General features: G+C 38.5%; 1 protein-coding gene across 1 annotated transcript in view; it reads right to left on the reverse strand.

Annotated features, from left to right (window-relative positions):
- TMCO1 (transmembrane and coiled-coil domains 1) overlaps positions 1–14685 on the reverse strand; it is a 52258-nt gene extending 37573 nt beyond the window's left edge. Inside the window, exons 1-3 of the mRNA XM_057727779.1 lie at positions 14410–14685; positions 13901–13978; positions 4923–4982 (exon numbers count right to left, since the gene is read on the reverse strand). Of these exons, the coding sequence (XP_057583762.1) occupies positions 4923–4982; positions 13901–13978; positions 14410–14479 (208 nt within the window). The 5' untranslated portion in view covers positions 14480–14685. The remainder of the gene's footprint in view (positions 1–4922; positions 4983–13900; positions 13979–14409) is intronic.
- Between the last annotated feature and the right edge of the window lie 31 nt (positions 14686–14716).

A 14716-nucleotide genomic window follows, 5' to 3' on the forward strand; every position in this document is an offset into this window, starting at 1 on the left:
TCTCCTGTGTGAACTATTCTTTACTTTGTCATCCAGAACCTCAGGATTTAATACAGAAGAGAATCATACCTCAATTCCTCCATCTGAAAGGAATTCTATACACCCTTTTACTACTCAGCTTTTGGAATACAAACTCTATGAAATTTGTGGAAATTTCATGGGAGAAGACTGTAAGCACGAAGAAGATACACTTGTATTCTAGAATGATTTATTATCCAAGTTGAAATCCAAGGAAAAATTAAAATTCTAAAAGCGAATACTCCAATTAAAAAGAGCTACATTTCTTGTAGCTATTGGAATACACTAGTAGCAATGATGACATCCATTCTGACCACAGAATGAACAAACCTCAAGCCAATCTATTACACATTTTTATTTGACAGCATTAGGCTTTGTACCACAAGATAATGTAATTTAACTAAGAAAGGAACACTTCATCATTTACCTTAGTCAATAACCAGTGACTTCTCTGTCAAAGAATATAGATCAATTAACGTACTCCGGGGGCAACTCGGTAGTCTGACCCAACTGACAGTTTGGGAGGTGGGGAACATCTTTAAACAAGGAACAGATGATCAAAATAGCAGATGCCTCTCTACAGATTAAGTATCCCATGACAGTTCTATATTCTGAGTAGTCTTGAATGGAAGACCAATTAATAACACGCCTGTAAAATTTCATGTAGATTGGGAGAAGAAGCAAAATTTAAATGAAACGCCTGATACAGCCTTCTTTTATGGAAAATCCAAATAGCAGACATAAAGGCCTAGAATGAATACATAAATTCAGGACCCCAAATAAATTTCAAAAATGTCCTCTCATATTTCCAAGTCACCAAGAAAGGAGATACCCCATTCAGCAAAGCTTCAAACTGCCTGCTCTCCCATCACTGGCCACCTTCTGGGGAATATCTCCCTCACATCACAGTCTTTGTTGAGGTTCAACCTTATGAAGATTCCTCACACCCCTTGCCCTGCCACTACTGGCCAAAAAGGTAGCCAATCCATAGGCTTTCCCAAGACCTATGTTATAAAAAGACGAGCTGAGCTAGTTGGATTCCTTCTTTCAGGAATTTAAACCAGAAAATCTTGGGAAAGTAAACATTTAACTGTGGGAGCAGAAACAGCAAAATAATAATGTAGAATTGGCTCTCAAACTTCAGTTCGCCTAAGAATTATCTGGGCAGCTTATTTAAAAAGTGGCCTCCTGGGTCGCATGTCCAGAAATTTTGATTTAGTAAAGCCTGGGAGTAAGACTCAAAACCCTTCATTTGTAACACATAACTCAAGCAATACTGATATAGGTGACCTAGAGAGCACATTGTGAGTAATGCTGATCTAGAAAGAACCGCAGGACACAAGCCAAAGTCAAATGTAGGCAAATATTAAATGCTAGGAAAGCACTGCAGAGAAAGTGGGGAAGCTGAACAACAGGAGAGAGAGAAGTACTATAAATTAATAGTGGAGCCCAACATCTGGCTTTATCCCAGGGCTTGCTCTGCCTGCAGGAATTGCTTTAACATAGTTTCTGCCTTCCTGTAACCAGTTAGTTCAGCTTTTCCTGAGTTCTGGATCACATATATCCTTAAATTCCTCATTACTTGAGGTAACTTGACTGTGGCCAAAAGAGCTAAATAAAATTCATACATTAAAAGCAGTTTCTCTTTTACAGTTTAAACCAAAACATCTGCTCCTGAAATGAGAATGGGAGACATAAAATCTTTACACACCTCAGTTTCAAATTAATGGCTCTATCCAAGACCGTTATCTCTAAGAGCTTCACCTAGTGATATCAATGACATTTTGCTTTTCTGAAACACTGACTATTGCTGACCACTCCCCCTTTACTAAAAACTCTTCTTTCAATGCAGCAGTATCACTCTTTATAGTGCCCCCCATTTTTTTTTTAAAGAAGCCCAAGTAGGGAATCTGATAAAATGGGAAGTAAGGGCTGCATAATAACAAAATCGTACATAGGGCCAGTATACAGAAATACATTTAATTGGCCTTATAAAGTTGCTGGAGATGAATAGCAAATCTGACTCCAGTCTCAAAGTTGGGGGGGACCCATCAGTTCAAGCACAGGGTCAATAAGATAAAAATAAATCGATTATGTATGAGAATCACTGCTTGTCTTGACATTCAAAAGTACTAGAAAGTTTCCATAATTTCTCCTCAAAGGAGTATCGTGTAATGTTGTAGATGATGTTCTCAAAAACAGTCCATAGTAGTACTACAATAAATTTTATCTGGCTGAGTTTTTCATGACATGTCTAAGAGTGCAAATGTCAAGGTGAAATAGAGTAGAAGCAATATGATGTCCAAAATAATACAAGGTTAGGTTTACAGATTTATGATAGTTTGGCTTAATTTAGGAGTAAAAATTCTAAATCTACGGAATGGATAGGATGTTTGTCCTTCAAGCAACTCCCAATAAATATTATGTGTTTAACTCCAGATAAGATTTTGATAAGCGACTCTTCATAAATATTATTTCTTTTACCTTCTGATGACATTTTGGTGAGAAAACAATTCAAGGTTGCCTTCCATGGTAACATAATTCGAGTGTAAATACTTTCTGTTGTCAATTTAAGGGTAGGGGGTAATGTGCCTTCCATTTTTATATCTTGCCTATCCTTTATAACAAAGCTACTCGAAAGAATTGCCCATGTTCAATGTCTTCACTTCCTCACCATGCATTATCTCTCTAATCTATACAATCTGATTTCTCTTCCCTATCATGCCAGCAAAATTATTCGTGCTAAATCACTAATTACCTCTGTTTTGCCTCTTAGATATTTAACACCCAGCCTCTAACCCTTCCTGTCCCCTCAAACACTCGCTTCAACTTCTATGACACAACTCCTTTCCAACTTCTACGGCTATACTTTTTCAAGCTCCACTTTTTTTGCTACCCTTTAAATTTCTGTGTCTCAAGACTCTCTCCATCCTCAGCCCTTTGCTTTTCTTACTTTCTATGGTCTCCCTGTGTGATCTCATTTACTTTGTGGACTCAGTTACAATTTATAATCATATGATTCTAAACTCTATTTGTAGCCTTTATCTCTCTGCCAGCTCCAAACCATACAACTCTCAACTGTGTACCAAATATTTCCACCCTACTGTCACACAGGCGCTACAAATATAACATGTTCAAACCTAAAATCATCCTCTCTTCCTCTCATCCCAGTCTGCTACTCCTCCAATATTTCCTCTCCTAATCAGAAATCTGGGCTTCTTCCCAGACTCATTCCTCTCAACATACCTACATCTAAAAAGTCTTCAAGTCCTATTACATCTACTTCCTCTATATCCACTGAATCTGCACCACCTACTGCACTCCCAGTGTCTCTGCCTAAGTTCAGTTTCTTGCCATTGATCCCCTCTCTGATTTAACTTCCAAACTACTGCCAGAGTTGTCTTTCTTAAAATCTGATTTCAAACCTCTGTTTAAAATCCCTTAACGGTTATGGGAAGCCTTCTGCCTACGTTAACCTCCTTATCTTAATTTATAAAGACCTTTATGAACTAGGCCCTACTTATTTCTCCAGCCTTGTATGCTTGTACTTTACACATACCTTCTTTTTTATTTGTTGTACTAAACTATTTATAGTCCCAGGTACATACCTTGCTATTTGGTCCCTCTATGCTTTGGCATATGCCTACCCTTCTGCCGAGAACATATAAGGCTTAAAAACATGGATTCTTAAAGTTATGAATAACTAGGTTCAAATCCCTTCTCTACCACTTACTTAATCCATCATACCACTGAATGACCCAGAGCAAGTTACTTAAGCCTAATTTTCTCATCTCTAAAAATGAGGTAACACTGTCCACTACCACATATGATTAAAAGAACTAAAAAATGTCAAGTGCTTACTTCAGGGTATTGCTGATGGTAAGAACTCAACTGATCAGTATTTTATTTATTTATATTTTTACTTAGTTAATTCACACTAAGATACAGCTTAAGAATTATCTCTTAAAGAAAATCTGATCCCCTAGACTCACTTGGATATCCTTTTTCTTCACTTTCATGACACTCAGAATATATCTCTAAAAAGTATGTATTATACTGCACTGATCTGTGTCTCCTCTTTAGACGTCTTAAAAGACAGCAGTTTTTTCCACTTTGTTTCTCCAATGCCTACCAGAGTGACTGACACATACAGAGTAGATGTACAGTAGCATCTTGCCGTGGAACTGAATGAGTAGGCCATTTTGAACACTAAATTGAAAAGGTTTCATCAGAACAGGACACTGGTATACTCTAGCCTGGTAGAGTGATCTCCTGGGATTTTACAGCAGTGACCTAGGGATAGAGACAGAGTTTCCAAACCACATACACAATTTCACAACAATTTTGTCCTGATTTTAGAATCAGGAAGCATCACAAAGTATAAATACAAATCATATGCAGTCATTTATAAACTGTCTTTCTGGAAGAGAATTACATTCTGTAATCAAATTCTAAATTACACTAAAAAACCAAAAACATATAATTATTTTTGCAGACTAGGTAAAATTACTCAGCAGAAAATTTCCTACGCCTTGGTGGATTTCTATCACCAGTCAATTCTCAGTAAGGAAGCCATGGCAACAATAAATACAAGTAACTCAGTCTTAACTGGAAATCATCTCAGATAAGAAAAACAATACGCTTTTACAAACTATGCCAAGAATCTTCAGCCAAGTTCAAAAGCCATGACTGTCAACATCAATTTACTAAACTGAAATTTCAAAGCTAAGAGCAAAAACAAGCAGAGAGAGTCAAGTCAGATAACATATGCAAGTGTTTTCTAGACCATAAAACTACACAAACATGAGTTACTACTATTAAAAACTTGATTATATTTTCATTATCTAAGAATTTATTTTTTCCAAGAAAACCTCGATATTGTATATACCAATAGCTCATCTTACCGATTTTCTTTTTTTGTTGTCGACCAGCTGACTCTGTTATTGTTTCCTTCTTCTTTTCCACTGTGAACAACATAGTAACACAGTAAAAATTAATTATGCATGACACTAAAGAAACAAAGGATGTTTTATCACAGCTGAACCAATGAAAGAAGCTTACAAGAAAGTTACATGTTGACTTTGATTATGGTCATGGTTAAGTTAACTGGTATGCTCCCACACCTGCTGAGAGTAAAAGGTAGACACAATATTCCAAGCATCATCAATCAAATACCCGTAAAGGACTTTATAAAGACAAAATCATAATCAAAACTGAGATGATTTTCAGACTATTAGCTGAGGGGTGATTGCCTTAGGTAGAGTCTGAGCACAATTTTAAAATTCTGCTCTCTTAGGTGATTAATTATAGTGCCATTCTCATATTCACTACAGAAGGTGGGCATTCATTCATTCAGTTATTGGCTGCCTAAGTAACAGGCACCATTGTAGGTAAATAAAAAGATAAAAATGACCCTTGCCCTCTAAAAAGCAATCTAGTGAGGGCACATAATCAAATAACAATTATAGTACAGAAAAATGGCAACACATGCACAGGGCAGGAAGATCAGGAGAGCCAAAAAGGCTAAGACCAAAATTTTTTCTGAAGTTTTCCAATTAACATGATGATAGAGTAACAGTAAGTTTTTGAAGAACAGTGTTAACATATTTACATTTTATACTCACTATCTTTAAGCACCTACAGATGGACTAGCGATAGTTGCACCAAAAATTACCTTTACTTTATTTACATTATCTGTTTCCTATAGTATCTTAGTATACTTCCTTTACTAGCAAATAGTACAGTACATGCATTATTTCTAAAAGTTGCATTAAAGAGAACTGGCAGGTAGGAATCTTTCCTTTAGTATATTAAGTATGCTGCCTGAATTCTAAAAGCAAAATTGGTGCTACTCCTTTATCAAAAAGATATAAAAGAGAGAGGTTTTGTTTTGTTTTGTTTGGCTGCAACAGGCAGCATGTAGGATCTTAGTTCTCTGATCAGGGATTGAACCCGTGTCCCCTGCAATGGAAACTCGCAGTCTTAACCACTGGACCACCAGGGGCGTTCTGAGAGAGATTTAGAATGAACTAGTAGTATGAGATCATAAGGGAAATTAAGTCAAATTCTACAAGATGTTACAGAAATAACATTTTAAAAGACAAAATGGACAGAAACATCGATGCTCCAGAAGGACTATAACACAACTACTTGGCATTTAACCATGACCACATTAAAAACAAGGGCAAAAAAAAAAAAAAAAAGAAAAGCCAGCAGGCTAGAGAATGAGAAACATTAGATGATACTGTGAACATTAACCTGATCTTCCAGCACACTGGATTAAGACTAGATAAACCTTTTTTTTTTTCTTAATGGTTGACCAAGTTCTGTATATTTATACCTTCTGTTGACATCTGTGATTTTCCTCCCTCCCCCATCTAGGTAAATCTTTTCTAAGGATAATATAAATTAACCTAATAGTTTTTAACCTCATGAAGTTGTGGAGAAACTCTCTTTTTGCTGACATTTATTCATCAGAACCTCACCCCATAACAATAAATGGTGATATCAGAGTTGACAAAAATAAAAGATGTCTACTATGAAATATATTTTTGCCCATGACCTGGTATTGCTGCATTTTGAATTCCAGAGTTGTCAGTTTATAAATTACTCTAAATGCTCTCAAATAATTTTGTTACAAGAATCCAGCTATATATAGTACTTTAATCTTTCTCATTTACTGAAGTGTTCTTTCATTAGTCTATATTATAAAAGTAACACAATGAGAAAAGACTTAACTGACATTTAGAGCACACTCATAAGTCTAGGGACTACCTGAATCAAACAACTTGGTACCTTTAAGAAAGCTGGGACTTCCCTGGTGGTTAAGAATCCACCTTCCAATGCAGGGGACACAGATTCGATCCCTGGTCAGGGAACTAAGATCCCACATGCTGCAGGACAAATGAGCCCTCGCGCTGCAACTAGGGAGAAGGCTGCGTACTGCAAAGACAATCCCACGTGCCGCAACTAAGACCCAACACAGCCAAAAATAAATTAAAAAAAAAAAAAGAAAGGATCTTTTGTCAAAGCCCCCACCACAACTGTAACACCAGTATTCTCCAAATAATGCCTAGGATTAGATCTGCACAAGAAATTGAAATCTAATTCTGATTCAGATCTATTTATATTTCTTTGTATTCCTCAAAAACCCTACAAATTTTTTTGAGGATTTTATTTTATTTTATTTTATTTTTATTTTATTTCATTTTATTTTTACATTTTGAGCCTGTGCTTCCTATCACTTTATTAAAGAATAAGAGTAGATGAAATAGCAAGGCCTCCCTTTAGTTTGTTTTATTACTATTGATTGGTTTGTTCACTGAAATGTGTGAAAATACTTTAGTCTCCTTAAATTCATTTTGAGCTAGCAAAGTCCAAAATGGATTGATTGATTCAAAACTGTTTCAATAGTTAGAAAATTTCTAGTTTTTCAACTGTGGCAAAATTTCTACTTTTTTCAAGTACTTATTTGTACTTGTAAAGGATTTTTGTTTGGCTGAACTTGTGAAGAGATTAGATTTTTATATAAGTTTAAAACATCAGGTAGTAAATATTTTAACAGTCTACAAGCTGGTGATCATCTAATGAGAGCTGTCACTGGAAAACATTTTAATTTGAAAAAGAATAGGGACTTCCTTGGTGGTGCAGTGGTTAAGAATCCACCTGCCAATGCAGGGGACACAGGTTCGATCCTTGGTCCAGGAAGATTCCCACATGCCGTGGAGCAACTAAACCTGTGTGCCATAACTACTGAGCCTGCACTCTAGAACCCACGAGCCACAACTACTGAAGCCCTCGTGCATAGAGCCTGTGATCCACAGCAAGAGAAGCCACCACAATGAGAAGTCTATGCACTGCAATTAAGAGTAGCCCCGCTCACTGCAACTAGAGAAAGCCCATGTGCAGCAACAAAGATCCAACACAGCCAATAAATAAATATTTTTTTAACAAAAGAAAGAAAAAGGATAGATACATGTATATGTATATCTGAATCAGTTTGCTGTACACCTGAAACTAACACAACATTGTTAATCAACTATATTCCAATATAAAATAAAGAGTTTAAAAAAATAAATAACCAAAGTAAAACACTCATTTATTTTAGAGTCAGTCATTCTGCAGTCTTAAAGATAAGCAATGGTCTTATGCTTGCCCCTCCTCCCTATTTCCTTCATTTCAAAGAGCAACCACTTTTCCTCTTTTAGCTGATTATTTTGGTATTTACTCATATATCTTTTTTTTTTTTTTTTGGCAGTGCTGTGCAGCTTGTGGGATCTTCAGTTCCCCAACCAGACCACGGTAGTGAAAGTACCCAATCTTAACCACTAGACCACCAAGGAACTCCCATAAAGTTTTGTTGTCGTTTTTTACCTATATCTTGAAATAATCTAGTTATAAGTTGTAATTTCGGTTAAATGTGAGTTCAACATTTACAAAATTATGACTGTGAAAATACTGTTCACAGGTGATTTACACAGTAAATGATGATTTTTTCCTTTCTGCAAGTTTTTCCGAGATTTATGTCATTTTAAAATTTGTTTGGTTGTCTCCACACTTATCACTAATTCGGCCCCAAATTCTTAGTTAGCTGTCTAAATCTTTCCTGTACAAAGTCAAACCATCAGGCACTACAAATTTGCCTGAAGAAGTTTCCCCTAGCATCCTCTTACAAGCTCAGCCTGGTGCACAGCTAAATCTGCCTTCACTATTGTCTGAGAGATTCCCTTCACTTGAGTCCTGTGTTGGAGCTCTTGTTTCCTGGAGTTCATATCTTTCTCTTTTTTTGGTTTACTCCTTTATTTTGGTGTATTTCCCAAGTTTACTGAGATAAATATTTTTAAGGTCTTGCATATCGGATAATTTCATCAAAGGATCCTTTATGTCTGATATGTTATTTCTGTCATTTCCATGTGACACCTTTTTTATAGTTTCCATCTCCTGAAAATCCCCATCTGTTTGTGCATGTTGTTCATATATTCCACTAGATCCTTTAACATGTTAACCATAGTTATGTACAAGTTGTATATCTGGGCCATCTCTTTTCCTTTCCTTTCCTTCCCTTCCCTTCTCCCTTCCCCCCTTCTTGCCTTTCCTTCCTTTCCTTCTTTCGGAAATGCTGCATGGCTTGTGGGATCTTAGTTCCCTGACTAAGGATTGAACCCATGCTCCCTGCAGTGGAAGCATGGAGTCTAACCACTGGACCGCCAGGGAATTCCCATGGGCCATCTCTAGATTTGGTCCCCTACAAACTTTTCTTGCCTAGATCCATACCAAATTTTGAACGCAGAATGTCAGGAGGGATTATGTTTGCAATTAAGACATTTGTTCAAAGAGGGAATTTACCTTAATTCTTCCTGTTAAATAGCCCCCCATTGTAAATAACAGCTGTCCATTTAATTACAAATATCTAGAAGACAGTATCTATGCCGCTTCATTGTGTACTTCACTCAACACGGTAAACTCTAGAGAGAGCAAGCAGTCGTATGTGTCAACTAATCATATAAATGAAAACAAAACACACTGAGTTTTTGGTTTTTTTTTAAATTATAGTTGATTTACAATGTTTTGTGAATTCTGATGGACAGCAAAGTGATTCATTTATACATATAAGTTTTTTTCAGACTGTTCTCCATTACAGTTTACTACAAGATATTAAATATAGTTCTCTGTGCTATACAGTAGGACTTTGTTGTTTATGTATTTTACATATAGTACTTTGTATCTTCTAATCCCAAACTCTTAATTTACCCCTTCCCTACCCTTCCTCCTTGATAACCTGGCAACTTCGCCTGGCAACTATATTACTTTGAATTTAGATGTCAGGTGAAGAAGACTTAACTTCTATAATACAGATAACTAGAAACAAGGCAATTAGCTGTGGACACTAAGGAAGTCCAAAATCTATACAGCAAATTCATATTCATATAAGTATTTAATGTATGAGAATATTAATCCAAACAAATTCGAAGCTAAATGTGTTTTATATTTCATAAGACTACTCCATGACACGTGACATGAAGAAAATTGTCTGTGGATGCCGCTGCATGCTGGCTAGCTAGTTTATGATCATAGCAGAACAATTCCCCACAAAGAATATATGTGATGTTATGTTATAGAGATCCTTTATTCTTTAAACTATTCAACACACTTTTATCAAATATCGAATCTATGCCAAGCCCTGTGTTAAGTGCTAGAGATACAACAGCCTTTGCCCTCACAGAAATTACAGTTCAGTTGGGGAGAGGACATTATTCAAATCATCATCATCATACACAGATAAAAATGTAATTATGACAAGTTCTCTACAGAGAAGTATCTGGATAAATTAAGGCACATGATGGGAAGATCTGATCCTGTTGGGAAGACTAAATAAGCCTTTGAGATCTGAAGAATGAGTAGGAGTTTATTAGACAAAATGAGAAGGGAAACTTATTCCAGATAGAGGGAAAAGCAGATACAAAAGCCCAGCTCCATGGCAGGAAAAAGCAAGATTAGTTCAGAGGATGGCTAAAGAATAGAGAGTAGGGAAAAACATGACACAGATGTGGTCAGAAGGGGAGGGAGGGAGGCATCCAACCACACTGGACTTTGTAGGCCACAACTTTGTCCTCAAAGCAATGGGAAGAAATTGAGTGTTCTAAGAAGGGCAAGTAACACAATGAGATTTGTGTCTTGAAAAATTACTCCAGGTGTTACTGTAGAGAACAAATTTGAGCGGCTGCAGGTGGAGCAATGAGGAGGTTATCATGGTAGATCAAATGAAACATGACAGAAGTGCAGGCTGGGTGATGGTGGCGGAAATGAAGAGATGTGGAAAGACTGAAAACTCTTCAGGAGGACAGTGGTATCACGGATTGAGAGTGGACTGCATATACAGGGTGACAGAAGAAAGTATTTGAATCAATAAATATTTATTAGACATTTATCACGTGCCAGCCACTGTTCTAGGTGCATGGGATACATCAGTAAACGATTAAAAAAAAAAAAGAACCCTGCCCTAGTGAGGGGTTCATTCTAACAGCTGAATGAAAACAAACAAAATAAAACAGAGCAAGATAAGGAAGATGAGGAGCAGCAGTGACAGGAGGTGGGCTGACTGCAGTTTTAAATAGGGTGGTCACTGAGGTGAGCTCTGAGCAAAGATCTGAAGAAGATATAAGGGTTAGGTAAGCAGATACCATAGAGAAGAACATTCTAGGTAGAGAGAACAGCCATTGGAAAGGCCCCAGCACAGGAGTGAGGCTGATGTGCAGTGAGGAACAGCAAACAGGTCAGGGAGGGTGGAGCAGAGTGAGTGCGAGGGAAAGAAGATCAGAGCCGTAACAGGGGACCTCTGTAGGCCACTGTGAAAACTTTGGCTTTTCCTCTGAGTGAAAATGGGACACCATGCCAGAGTTATGAGCAGAGGAGGCACATGATCTGATATACTTTTAAAAGGACTGTTCTGGCTGCTATTTTGGGAACAGACTACAGGGAAACAGGAACACTTGTTGGAGGCTATCACAGTAATTCACGCACAGGGTGATGTTGGCTTGGACTATGGTAGTTAGCGTGGAGGTGATATAAAGTGGGCAGATTCTGAATATACTTGAAGGCAGCCCAACAGTACTCGATGCGGGCTGTGAGAGAAGAGTCAAAGATAACTGCACAAGGATTATGTCCTGAACAACTGGAAAGACAGAGTTAACACCGACCAAGATTTTGAAGGCTACAAATGTAGCAGGCTTGGAAGTGAGAAACAGTGTTTATAATTTGGACAGGTTGGGTTTGAGATGTGTATTAGACATTCTAGTGGAATTAACAAGTTGATAGTTGGATATCTGAATCTTGCATTAAGCAGAGAGGGCTAAGGATGTAAATTTGGGGGTCACTGGTGAATAGACCACATAAATGAGTTCATTAAGGGCTCTGACTACAGAGGAAAAAAAACAAATTTTGGGTCACTCCCAACAACAGGAAGTCAAGAAGAGGAAGCAACCAGGAAATTGCAAAAGAATGGCCAATCAGGGCTTCTCTGATGGTGCAGTGCTTAAGAATCCACCTGCCAACACTGGGGACAGGGATTTGAGCCCTGTTCTGGGAAGATCCCACATGCCGTGGAGCAACTAAGCCTGTGTGCCACAACTACTGAGCCCACGTGCCGCAACTACTGAAGCCCGTGCTCCTAGAGCCAGTATTCTGCAACAAGAGAAGCCACTGCAATAAGAAGCCTACACACTGCAATAAAGAGTAGCTCCCATACTCTGCAACTACAGAAAGCCCGCGCGCAGCAACAATGACCCAATGCAGCCAATAAGTAAATAAAATAAATACATAAATAAATTTATTAAAAAAAAAAAAACCAAGAATGACCAATGAGGGACTTCCTAGGTGGCGCAGTGGTAAAGAAACCACCTGCCAATGCAGGGGACACGGGTTCGAGCCCTGCCCTGGGAAGATTCCACATGCCACGGAGCAACTAAGCCCCGTGTGCCACAACTATTGAGCCTGTGCTCTAGAGCCTGTGAGCCACAACTACTGAGCCCATGTGCTGCAACTACTGAAGCCCACACACCTAGGGCCTGTGCTCCACAACAAGAGAAGCCACTACAATGAGGAGCCTGCGCACCACAATGAAGAGGAGCCCCCGCTCTCAGCAACTAGAGAAAGCCTGTGTGCAGCAACAAAGACCCAACGCAGCCAATAAACACATTAAATAAATAAATAAATAAATTTATTAAAAAAACAAAAAACAAGAATGACCAATGAGCAAGGTAAGGGCAAAACCAAGAGAGTGTGGTGTCCTGAAAGCCAAATGAAGAAAGTATAGTAAGGTTTTTTGGCTTGCACCATTGGAAGCAAGGAAGTACCATTCACCAAATAAGGAAATCCTGGAAAAGGATCACATGTGTGAAGGTAAAGATAATGAGTTTGGTTTTAAATATGTTAAGGTGCATTATCAACATTAATAAATGAAGAAACAGTAAAACCGTAATTTAAAAGGCCTGAATTTGGTCTCTAATTCTTTGCTCTGAGACATTAACATGTCATTTAACCATTCTGAGTCTCAACCTCCTTTTCTATAAAGGAATAATATTTATACAACTGACCACAAATGGTTGCTATGTGGATATTAGAAATGGGATGTTGTAAGAAAGAAAACGTCAAACCCTTATGAAGACATACAGAGAAGTAAGAGAATACAGAAAGTCACAAGAATTTTAAGATATGAAAGTTAGAATTAATATTTATAAGGCAGAAAAGATGACTGAAAACCAAATCAAGCCTGTAAAGAACAATTCACATTATACCTTTAGCAGCCCCCTCAGCTGTATCCTGTGGAATTCCTGTTTTATTTCAAAAACAACAAACTCGACTTGTTCTTAACCTTTTCCTCAAATACTCCTTCAGCCATCAGACCCAAATGAAAGTTGGCTTATCCCTGAAGACACCACTTACCTTGATACCAATCACTGTGGCCTGCTGTTCTCCAAATACACCTTACTAGTTAAAATCTCCATATTTTTGCACACACGCTGTTTCCTTTGCCTGGAACTCCTTCCCCATCTCATCCCCTGTCCAAACTTTAGCTACTCATGAAGGACTGCAAGGCTATCTGCATCACAAAGGCTTCCATGGCCCCTCACAACTGCGTGGGATCTCCTCTTTAGAACCACCACAGCACATAGTAAGTACTACTCTTGTCAGTCACTCCACTGAAGTTTGTATTACATATTTTGCATAAAAGTCTTATATTTCTAAATAGACTTCAATTGAAATCGGATTCACCTTTGTATTCCTATAAAGTTTTTATATCAGTTGGTGCTCCTAAAATATATGAACATGCACTCAGTAAGCGTGATGTGTTGAAACTGTTTCTGAAGGATGTTGCCATACTCACATTTTTTACTCTGTTTTTCCACTTCTGCCTTCAGTCTCTTGTACTTGTCTGTCCTATAAACCAGGACCCAGGTTATACCTGAAACATTAAAAGCAGCATGCTAACAGAGAAATGTCTGGAACGGTCACAACAGCCTTTATTAGTGGTTACCGTTGGGTAAGAATGGATGTCAACTTTTTGCTTTATATTCACCAACAGTTAACTTTTTTAACGTTAAAACAACTGAATTTTCAACCAAAACAACTGTGACACGATACGAAGGGGTCTCCACAAGCAAGTGAAATCTACCCTAGACCAAACAAACCTCGACAATCGATTCCACACTACCGCTCCCGCTCCTGGAGGTAAGAAAGAGTCCCTGGAATAGAGAAGATGAACCCCACCGCCCCCCACCCCCACCCCCGCCGAAGGAAGCAAGCCTCGCGACCTCTCCCTAGGCTCGAGGAACCCAGAGCCTCGGATCCTCCCCTCTCGGATTGGTCAAACGTCAGAGAAGCAACTGCTCTCACCCTCGGCGAGCAGAGCCGTGCACACGGAGATAAAAACGATGAGCAGCGTGTCCGCGAACATGGTGCTCATTTCGCACTTCAGTCTTTGCACTCCCACCCGCCAGGGGAGAAGCACTCGACAGCCCAGGAATGCAAAGCGAAAACGACTTTCCCAGATTTCAGGACCGCCGAACAACACACCTACTCAGACAGACTGGAAGTCTCACTTCCGCTTCCTGGGCGCAGCGCCGGAAGTGCTCATCCTGGCGTGTCGTGCGGCCGCGAGAATCCAGCGGAAACTGAGCTGCAAGTCTCGGGGGCTTACGGG

The sequence above is a fragment of the Hippopotamus amphibius genome, chromosome 3, assembly GCF_030028045.1.
Source record: "Hippopotamus amphibius kiboko isolate mHipAmp2 chromosome 3, mHipAmp2.hap2, whole genome shotgun sequence".
NCBI classification, from domain to species: Eukaryota; Metazoa; Chordata; class Mammalia; order Artiodactyla; family Hippopotamidae; genus Hippopotamus; species Hippopotamus amphibius.